Consider the following 11,026-nt stretch of genomic DNA (forward strand, 5'->3'; position numbering starts at 1 on the left):
CCAATCAAAATCACAGGGTAAATTCAAATAACCTTGCCAGAGGTATAAACATGAAGGTTCTTGTTTTTTCTTATGCAAATTTAATCTATGATAATGTTTAGCTGACGTTTTCTGTACACTGATTTTATCACCTGTTGACAACTCAATAGCATCAAATTCTTCTGTGTGCAGCAGTCTGTATATCATTACGTAACTTGTCTAACCAAAACCTGGGGAATGCTTTTTTTTTTTTTAATTAGACAATTCAAATGAGACGAGCAGCTGCCTGTCTCGGAAGGTTTCATTTATGGATGTAACGTCTTTTCATTCCCCCATCTTCTATAAACTGTTTCACTGTGATAACATTTTCCTTTATCCAACTCTGGGAACAAAACATTTCATTGTCATATCTAATATGACTGCTATTCCAAACAACTTCTTTCCTTATATTATTAACATTAAACATATCTATTATGTAAATATGAAATGTCATAACTATACACGTGCCCATCCCAAATATTTCATCAGGTCTCATAATGTATCACTATGTTGATATGAATAGCGCCCCCATGTGGTGATCTTGAGCAATTTCAAACATAACAAATAATAAAATTCCACTTGCTTATCATTTGTGGCAAATATGAAAATGATTGGTCTGTAATAAGACATATATAATGGGGATAAAGAAATCATACCGAAAAATCACGTTTTTAGCATATTTCCTATGTATATCTTTACACTTTTGTAAATAGCGCCCTCCATGGGTGACCTTGTGAAAATTCAAATGTGCGGTCATGTAGAGTATGACTTACTCTACCTACGTGCCAAATATGACGATGATAAATGAAATAATAAAAAAAAAGTTATATGGGGGGCACAATGTACTCCCCCCCCCCCTTGGGCCTGCGAGGGGTCAAAATAGCTTGGGCTTAAAGTTTCGAAGCAAAATGCAAACAAATATGAACGAACCCATAATTCATTAACATATATTTTTTTAAATTCCAGCTGTCTTTTTTTTTCAAGAATTATGACAAAATCTTTATCATGAATCTTTCTAAGTCAAATTGGTCACTTCGCAGTAAAAACAAATTGAGGATTATCATCCAGCGACAAGCCGGGCTCCAATGCAGTACAGGTGCACGGGTCCGCAGAGCCCACACGATAAACTATACGAACAAGGAACGCTCGCGTCGCGTATTTTGATAATGACTGGATTCATGAAGTTGGGGCAAGTTTTGCCAAACCTCATGTTGTATTCAATCAATGTAACAAATACATGAATACGTACTTTTTTGAAGTTTCTGCAAGATTACAAGAAGTAGAATTCTGTCAAACGTTGTGTGGTTATAGTACCGTGCATTTCCATAAAGGTTCACTGGAATTTAATCACATTCAAATTTCACATTTCTGGGTAAATAGCGCGGGGGGGGGGGGGGGGGGATTCATAATGTTAGCTAGTGCCAGACACTCGTGATCTCTCGGACTACATGCGGAGTGTTGCAGCCTTAGAAGAAGTAAGTGATTCATTACACGGGACGTGTTACAAGTGAACTGTCGCAAAACCACACACACAAACAAGCTCACACAAGACACGCGCATCACGAATACACATAAATATCATTATTCTTGTTTCATTTGCACATTAGAAATTCTTAGCGGACAGGATGTAAGAGCAACACTATTTCTGAAGACACATTGGATGTTAGTGGTAATCGGTTTGATTTCGTCACTGAATTTCAATGTTTGGTAATACTTAATTCTCATTTATTTTGTTCATGATAGTTTTTCCTAACGTATCTCTTTTTCATGTGTCCTTTATTCGCTTTTCAGCGTCAATGTAATCACCATCGCCTATACTATAACAACAGGAATTAAAAACGGAGAAGGCTGAAGCAGGTCAATCATGGAATTATCGTCACTGGTGGAAAATCCAGCCCGTTACGAGGACGTTTACCTGACGGGATTTTCGAGAATTGCCGAGAAGGATGCGGTATTCCATCATGTCACATATCACTTCAAAAATACTGTTCTGGCAACATTAAAAAAAGATTTTGCTCCTGACGGACAATTCAACATGATGAGCGTCGGAGTTGGAATAGGTTTGTCTGCTTTTCTTTTCAATCTATCTTCTTCGCCATATATCAAACAATCTGAAAACGGCAGTCATTATACTTTGGATTACAATGCATGCCAAACCGCAACAGTTTCACTTTACCGTCCTGTAAAAGCAGATAAGAAACATTAATTTCAAAGTACATGTATGTGAATTACCTTGCTATTTCCTCCCCGTTTTTATGTAGTGACAACATAACTAAGCATGTCTCCTCTCTCTGTTTCCTTTTCTCCCTTTCCCTCAACCTCTCTGACAGGGAAACACGAAATAGCACTCGTAAAGACTCTAAGGGAATTTTACAAGAAGCTATCAAGCACCGCTATAGAGCCCAATGCGAATCTACTTCGAGCTTACAAGGAGAATGTACAGAGTGCAGAAATCACTCCACCTGTTGATGTTAAGTACTTTCATGGTACTTTTCGTCAATACTTAGACGACGGTGTAGAAGAGGACGGGAAATTTAACCTCATCAGCGGCATTCATAGCCTGTATTACCTGGGTCAAATTAGAGAGTCAATGGACCAACTCCTGGTCACTTTGAAGGAAAACGGGATTCTTCTGCTGCAGATCAACTCCAGTAAGTCTCATCCAGATCTCTAATCGAGGGATTGCGAAGTTCTTGAGAGGTGCAGATGAATGTGTTGTTAGAGTGTTTTTTTTTTTATTTGATTTGGTTTGATTTATTCACAAAGGCAGATACATATACTGTACACAAATTATAATACTTTTTAAACAGATTTTACATGAAATAATTATGTCATATGCACATACAGTGTCTCAAAGTGTACCAATGCCCTGGAAATCAAGTTTGTCTACAGCTAGAATACACAAAAAACCCCTCTTTTTTTACCTCCGATAGTCTATGAGGCTATACATATTTCGATAATCGGATCATATCTCTATCACAAATTTGGCACTTGTACACCCATTAAGCCGGTTCTAATGTGTGAGCGTTTTAGCTGTACGGCTACGATTTTACGAATAAATCGAGATTTCATTTCCTTCGGGTTTTTTTTTTTTTATATCGCTATCGTTCAAGACGTATTTGGAATAAAATCAATAGCATATAGATTTTTCGACTGTAAGAATCGGGTGAACGACTAGTCTATTTCAAGTTGTTTTTTTTTTTGTACCCTGTTAAGTTTACATTTAAATCCCAAAAAGTAAAAACGGGAGAGACAAAAAAAAAATCTATTAATTTGCAGAGGGCATGTCTCAACTATATTGTAAAAATATAGAAAAAAAACATATTACTCTGAATACTGGAAGAGAATTTGAACGATAAAGTCAATTCGATACAGCAGTTGATATTGCTCGAGGCTATTTGTCCAGCAAAAAGTATTCAGCTGTCCGGCATGATAGTATACGATTCTCTGAAACAGAAGAGGGAGGGGGAAGAAGCAGGAATATAATGTTCATTCGTATACATACGTATATATACACGTAATATACATCATTCATTTATCATAATTACACATATACATATAAATAAACACGTATATATTAGGTGTAATAGTTTAACACTATAGGATCTAGGGCAATAAGCCAGTTCGGAGTTAGCTCACGGGCACATTGGTACGAATGACCTTTTTTTTTCTCAGTTAGTTAGGGGCGCTTCACTCGTTTTCAGAGCGACATAATGCATAAGCTTTACGTAACAATTTATGGGATTCTTCAATCCCGTTCAAACAAAGAATAAACTTGCGTAGACCAGATGAGCAGAATGATCTGTCAATTCACACTTGAGAAAGCATCCATTATTTTGTATTGGATGTATTGACAATCTCTTTCTATTGATATTGCCAAATACCACTTTTGCTGTCAGGTGGATGTGCTGGCAAGCGGCATTTATAAGGATTACATGAATAATCATTACATGACAGATGCTTATCCCAGTAAATTTAAAAACCAACATGCCTGTTGGTCCGAATGACCTTGTTTCTGCTCATGCGCAAAGTGGAACTCCGAACTCGCTTATTACCCCCTGGTTAATTACCCCGGATCCTTCCCGAGGCCCTAATCTTAACCCTTACCCAAACTCCTAACCCTAAACCTAACCCTAACCCTAATCTTTACTCTAACATTACCACTTACCAGTATTTAGCCCGGGGGTAATTGCCCTCTGGGGGTAATTGCCCGGATACGCAAAAACTATACATCAGATAACACTGACATTGATGTAAGCAATAGCTGAAGAGTGTACAATCTAATTGGAGGTTTCATTTAATTCAAGATTTGTTTTTAAGTTAGGTTTCAGATTTTGCTCTTTTCCCAACCCTCTGTACGAAACTTAAAGCGACATTCCAGACGATTTTCATAATTTTACATCATGTAGTACATAAATCGACAACTCCATGTACAGATTTGTGGAATTCATTGTGGTTATTTAGCAGAGAAACAATACTTTGAAAAACCTTAAACAAATTATACTGAACAAGGATGGTGACAAAGGAGGTTCACATATTTCAGATATGTAGTAGTGTAATTCCATTACAATACCGCTTGCTTGCGAGTTCACCTGTGCATAATCTATGCATGCCTTCTTCTTTTGTTCTGTTTCCTTGAGCCCCAACTCATGCATTCTTATGGTGACTTTGCCATGTCATCATCCTTGTTCATTGCAATGTGTTCTTAATTTTGAAAATATTCTTATTCTTAATCCAAATTATCAGAAATTTTGAAACTCTGTCCTCATTATAACTAATAGTTGTTCAAATGAAAAAAAAAAAAATCTGAAAATCATCCGGAAGTCTCCTTTAAACTTTGCACAGGAGTCAAATGTGTGTATGGCAGTGTGTGGTTGGAACCCAGACAATGGTCCTGAACAATGGCCAGGGTTTGAATGCTCTATCATATTCATGAGAAATTCCACAACTACAGCTAGTCTTTATTAAATCCTGAAATGTAGTGAATGCAAGCGCCAGAAAATATGTGATTATTTTTTTTTAATGTGCGTGTATTTTACCCTTTACCATGAATTCAGACTAGCATTGCCCAGGGCAATCCATCATGAATTATTAATAAAGCATGCATGTGTCTTGGAGCGAGAGGCCGGAAGCCTAGTCAGCAGGGCTTTGAAAATGTGGTATTCGCGGTATTCATGTCTATTGTTCAGGGTCATTGCTAGCACACACTCTCACACACATCATTGGTTCCTGCGTAGAGTTCAATTTTGTACAGAGGGTTAAAATTTGATCAGAATCTGGAACCTGATTTTAAGATTAATCATGGATTTAATGAAACTGATTCATGTTTTCATATTCAAATCACGTCCAACTAAATTGTACACTATTCAGCTATTATAACAGTGTCATGACCTGTGATATAGAGTTTTCGAACTATTAAGGATTATTAGTGGGGAATGTTTTTTTGGAAGCCCTAGTATGTATGTGTAAATATAAATCATATGTTGGTGAGTGCGTGTTGATTTATTCTTACATGCATATCCATACAAACACACACACACACACACACACACTTCGAGTACATACATGTGTATGATATAGGCCTTCATGTATATAATGAGTTTGAATCCTAATTCAGCTAAACGCCATTTTCATTTTTTTTAGCAGTAATATCAACATACAGAATGTAATATCTTTACAATGCTTATACACTGTTTTGTTACATAACAAGAAATAACTTAACATATTCTAAGATTATCACATATGTTTTAATTATTGTCTTTCTTGTTCAGTAGCTTTTATTCTCACCTATCTTCCACACTATTTTGGCGGTTAAACTGTTCATGATATTATGTTAATGGAGAGCTTCTTCGCAAAATGGACTAAGAGTCATTTCGAAAATTGTGAAGTAGGGCCATCAGAGCGGAATAAACCCTTTCTAGTGTCACACGTACAACACTCCTTCCACAACAATGATTATTCTTGAAGTTTTGATTAAGAATAACTCACATTTAATTGTCAAATTATCTGTTAGCGGCTTTAATCCCATATACCTAAAATTAACTAAAATGGAATTATATCGTTTGGTGATCAAACTCTTCATTTTACTATGTAAGAATGTATAGATACATGTATGATTATGACCTATGTATTTTATTTGATCCGCGTATTGCCCGTAGGCCCTTTTATGGTAGAGGGAATGACACGATAGGAAAATGCATTACACACTGTAATTGCCATTTGGTATTTATCGAAACTCAAATTTTTGCCTTCCCCCTTTCACCAGGGATGAAAATGCTCAATTATCTTCATAGCGATATTAATGATGGTATTAGCATCCTATATACGGTATAATTGAATGTGTGACGGGTTGAAAAGTTGGTTCAACCGTTAGAATTTTTAGGAAAATAAGAATCTCCACCTTTTACCTCTTGTGTACTGGAAATATATCCATCCATGCATTCATATGCATACTTCTCCAAGAATGGAAATATTTATTCCTTTGTGTATGTGCGTGTGAATTGATGTAGTAATACAGCAATCCTAAATTTGATCTCACTTTGATTGTTTAAACCAAGAACACAGTGCGTTTGTCAAGCTAGGGAAGGCAGTACCAAGTCTTAATCGGCAGGATGTCAATATCACCTTTACGGGGGAGGATGTCACACGAGAGGCCGAGAGACGAGGGTGTGACGTCACAAAGATACCGCTGCAGCTAACGTTGGACGTCACCGAAATCTTTGACGAGACGTCCGACTTCGGAAACAAGATTTTAGATTTCTTCACGATGACCAGCTACTTCCGTCAAACAGCTCCCAAGGCGCTGGTTGAAGAGGTGATGGAGTTTTGGCGTGACAACAGCTCAAGGGATGAATCGGGTCGCTACAGCGCTAACTTTGAAGAGTATTTGATGATTGTACAGAAATATTCTCAATTGTAATTGTTCGAAATGATTTTATGATAACGTATATCACAATTATCGTATTTTTTTTTTTTTTTTTGGCTAAGGGAAAACCTTTTTTTTTTCCTCATAATCAAGACCAGGAAAACATTGCGTGTGGGTTTCGAAATTAATGGCAAATATGAGGCTGACAAAAATATTTCAAAAAATTCTTGAGACATCATTCTAAATGAGATCAATGTCAAAATCTCCCATTATAACAATACTTTTATTAACAAAAAGGTGACTTTTAAAGAATTTCTAATACAATTTTGAAGCTTTGGGATCTATAAACAATACCAATCCTTGTATAATGATTTACTTTGCGGAATGGGAGTTTCCAAGAAGACTCTGCAATATCATTCATAGTTCGTCACAAACAAACTCAAATTCATGAGTGTTCAGGAATGACACAGCGGTGAACTGTAGGAATTAAGAGGGTGAAGGGTATCAGAAGTAGATAAATGTGAAAGCGCTCACAAAGATTGTGATATTGACTTACATACAATAAAGGACAATTAACATATCAGATTATCTAAGACAACATCGAAACAATTTTATAATTTGTTATGTGAGAGTAAGAAAAGTGATCTAACTATATTGTTATATGGAAAGAGAGGTTTGATTTGAATACTGATTTTAATTGGAATACTGTTTTGAAACAAAAGTTTCGAAAACTAAGGAACAAAAAAGTTAAGCAATGCTACTTCAAGATATTACATTGTATTTTACCTAATAGATATAATCTTTTCAAATGGAAAATTGTAAGTGATGATTTATGTATAACATTTTGTTCTGAAAAAGAAACCTTTAGTCATGTTCTGGAGTGTGCCAAACGGTCTATGTTTTGGAAAAAGATCTCTGATTTTATTCAGTTCGCTTTAAAAAAAAAAACAATTTTATTTAACGAGAAATTATTGATTATTGGAGTTGACTTAAAGAGTCCAAATGTAACGATTATAAATAAAACATTGATTAATGCTTATATGCAATTTATAAACAATACATTTATGCATTTATTTAAAGGACATTCATACAATAGTTTGAAAATATGGATTACTTTTAGAAATGAAATACTGTTAGATAATGGTTCTGAGATTGTATCAAACATGCTGCGATCATTTACTTAGTAACCGAGAAGAATCTGTATTCTTTTTAGTATGTGCCCATTCAATTGTTTTGGAAATGAATGAATAAAGTACCTCTGTAGAGGGAAAAAGATCCCGCCAAATTAAGCCATTAAATGTGAACAAATCTTTACCAGACTTTTCCTTTTTAAATGCTGTAAAATAATTAGCCAGACTGTCTTCTTTTCATTCGAATATTTTGTACTTGGACTAATTAGGCAATAATAATTTTTCAACCGGAAGACTTATACACCGTTAAATTTTGTAACATTTGTTAAATTGATTTCATAACATTGATAGAAAAAGAAAAGTTGACGCAGGTATAGCAGTTGACATTTATCAGCTGAAATATATTTCTAACGTGATTTTGACTTCTATCAATATTTGGACACGATGTCAAATTACCAATATTGAAAGAGTAGAATGAATAATTCCAAAATGTCCATTTCAAGTTCTTGTTCTTGTAAGGTACATTTGAACTTCTGACTGTGTCTTATTGCATCTTATAGTTTGCATTTACCTCGATGCGTTGACAGCAAACATATATCATTTATATTGACGCGCTTTTAAGGGTTTGGGAACAGATTTTTGCTTGTTTAATTTATTTTGTAGAATATAAGTTAGATTAGGTAATGACTCTCCTGTACAACGCCTTTTGAATCTTCTTTAGTTTTAAAAACGTATGGAGGAAAGTGGGGCAATAATTCAATTCAATTCTTCAATTCACTGTTTTATTTCATTTTTGATAAGAACATAATTATACACATCACTTTTTTGTAATCGTAATTTTTTTAATTGCTATATTGTTTGAAACAGGTGGTAGACCCATTTTCTGGGTTGGCATGCACTGGTAGTGGAACCTAGAATTTTGGAAGATAACAAGACTTTTGATTTAGTAGTTTTGTTCTTTATTATAGTTTATAGTAGTTAAGATCTCAATAGTTTTGAACTATAGAGTGAATTGTTTTTATTGTACTATAACATGTAAATATGTGGGGTTAATTGGAAACTATTTTTGTAGGGTTAGAAATGTAAAGGTAGAGCGATTGCTTCAGAAGTCTGCAGTAACCTGTGAACGGGTGAGGTAGGTGGTCGGAAGCTCTGTCGCATCAGCTTGGGAGTGCCCGTACTGTTGCAACCATTGGCCTGGGCCTGCCCTTTGGCGCCATCAGTTTCCATTGAGCCTAAGGCGTGTAGAATCTGTAAAAGACGGCTGTTGAGCCCGGGACTCTTTTCCCTGCTGAATGAATAAATGAGCAACAATAACTCACCCATAATCCCTCTCTGAAGACTCCGTTTGTACCACCCACGACACAAGAAATTCTGAGAAGCATAGCTAGGAAGAGATCATGGCCTACAATCTATTCTGATATTTATGACATTGAAGAAATGATCAGCCATAGGAAGTAATGAGATGTAAATATTGTCTTTGAAAAGAATGAAGAACAATTAAATGTGCGATATTGATACCAGCCCATAAAGGGAGCATTTTTTTGTTCTAGCAGTGCCCTGGATCAGTCGTAATCACTTGCAAGCACTCATGACTTTTTGCAGTCTGGCGTCAATGGGTGCAAGTTGTAACGTGCTCTCACGAATACTGCGCTTGTATAAGTTAGGAAACCCGGAGGTAACTAGCGAATACTAGCGTTTTCTGATTTGATAAAAATGATGATGATCTGTTTGTATAGCGCATGGTACATTAGTGTCTCTATGCATTTTACAATTATTCCAGTAATCACAATGTAGTCAAACACACCAAAAATGCTACAAATGTGAAAACACCAAGAGAAGAAACACTGCAAAAGTATTGTTGAAATAGATGATTGTTGTTGGCTATTGTGCAATAAAACATGAAAATGTGATAACAGTTAGTCCCTGTTGGGACTTAATATGTTTTCTATACCCACAGGGGTTCCCACAGGGCCCCTCATAGGACTTCAAGGGCACATATCATGAATATTCATGCTATTTATGAATATTCATATGAGAAATCTAAAATTTGAAAACTAGTGGAACTAGATTCAATCAATTCAATTCAATTCAATTCAATTCAATTCAATTCAATTTATTGATTTCATAAAAGCAATACAGCCAATATTTGTACAATAATCAAACGTCGAGGAAAACTACGAAAAAGCCAGTGGCTTGAAGATTGTGATTCCCTATACAGAAGTACATTAAAAAACAGATTGGCATGAAAATACAAAATACAAAATGTTACATAATAACACTAGATCCTAGATACTCAATGATAGACACACAAAATACACATCAAAACAAACAGTACATAAATACAACCCAAAACAAAACGTCATGAATGTATAATGTTCCAATACCTTGATAAAACGTAATTAATCATAAGATTCAAAAAGATATTGTTTCAATTTCAACTTAAAATGATTTAAACTCACAATGCACTTAAGATTATATTCCAGTGAATTCCATATTTTTGCACCTTTATATTGCACCGAGTTCCTACATTTCATCTTAGATCGGCATAATGGCAAGATAAAATTTTGTTTATAACGTGTATCAAAATTATGACTCATAGAATGCGTTTTAAAATAATCATCAAAAATACACGGCAATACCAAATGTACATATTTAAACATAAAAATACTCGTTCTATAAAAGATCCTATCTTTAAGGGATAAGCAGCCTACGTCTTTGAAAAGAGGAGGAGTGTGAGCGAGATAATGAGAGTTTGTACACAATCGAATAGCTTTTTTCTGAAGAACGGTAAGACGATCTAAGTCACGCTCAGTGGCTCCAGACCAAACCAAATTACAGTAATCTACGTAAGGCAAGACAAGGGCGTTGTGTAACATTAAAAGGGTTTTCCTTGGTAATGTCACGCGTAGCTTATAAATCATTAAAATGGATACACTGATCTTGCCATGGATGTGATTGATGTGATTTTTCCAGGATAATCTCTCATCTATAATAACCCCAAGAAAATTAA

At 35.3% G+C, this 11,026-nt stretch overlaps 1 protein-coding gene across 1 annotated transcript; it reads left to right on the forward strand.

Moving 5' to 3' along the window:
* Nucleotides 1–1,882: 1,882 nt before the first annotated feature.
* On the forward strand, nt 1,883–6,937 carry LOC139720924 (histamine N-methyltransferase B-like). The gene is made up of 3 exons (XM_071632253.1): nt 1,883–2,078; nt 2,349–2,669; nt 6,576–6,937. Exons 1-3 carry the CDS (start codon nt 1,883–1,885, stop codon nt 6,935–6,937), a joined length of 879 nt encoding a protein of 292 aa, XP_071488354.1.
* The last annotated feature ends 4,089 nt before the right edge of the window (nt 6,938–11,026 follow it).

This window comes from Diadema antillarum, unplaced genomic scaffold, assembly GCF_040938485.1.
Source record: "Diadema antillarum isolate AM-2024a unplaced genomic scaffold, OU_Dant_1.0 scf00000135, whole genome shotgun sequence".
Lineage (NCBI taxonomy): Eukaryota > Metazoa > Echinodermata > Echinoidea > Diadematoida > Diadematidae > Diadema > Diadema antillarum.

Excerpts from the sequence above, each read along its gene's own strand:
- LOC139720924 (XM_071632253.1), top strand. The coding sequence starts at position 1,883 with ATGGAATTATCGTCACTGGTGGAAAATCCAGCCCGTTACGAGGACGTT. Across the intron at positions 2,079-2,348 it reads GAGCGTCGGAGTTGGAATAG|GGAAACACGAAATAGCACTC; the intron begins GTTTGTCTGCTT and ends CCTCTCTGACAG. Across the intron at positions 2,670-6,575 it reads TCTGCTGCAGATCAACTCCA|AACACAGTGCGTTTGTCAAG; the intron begins GTAAGTCTCATC and ends GTTTAAACCAAG.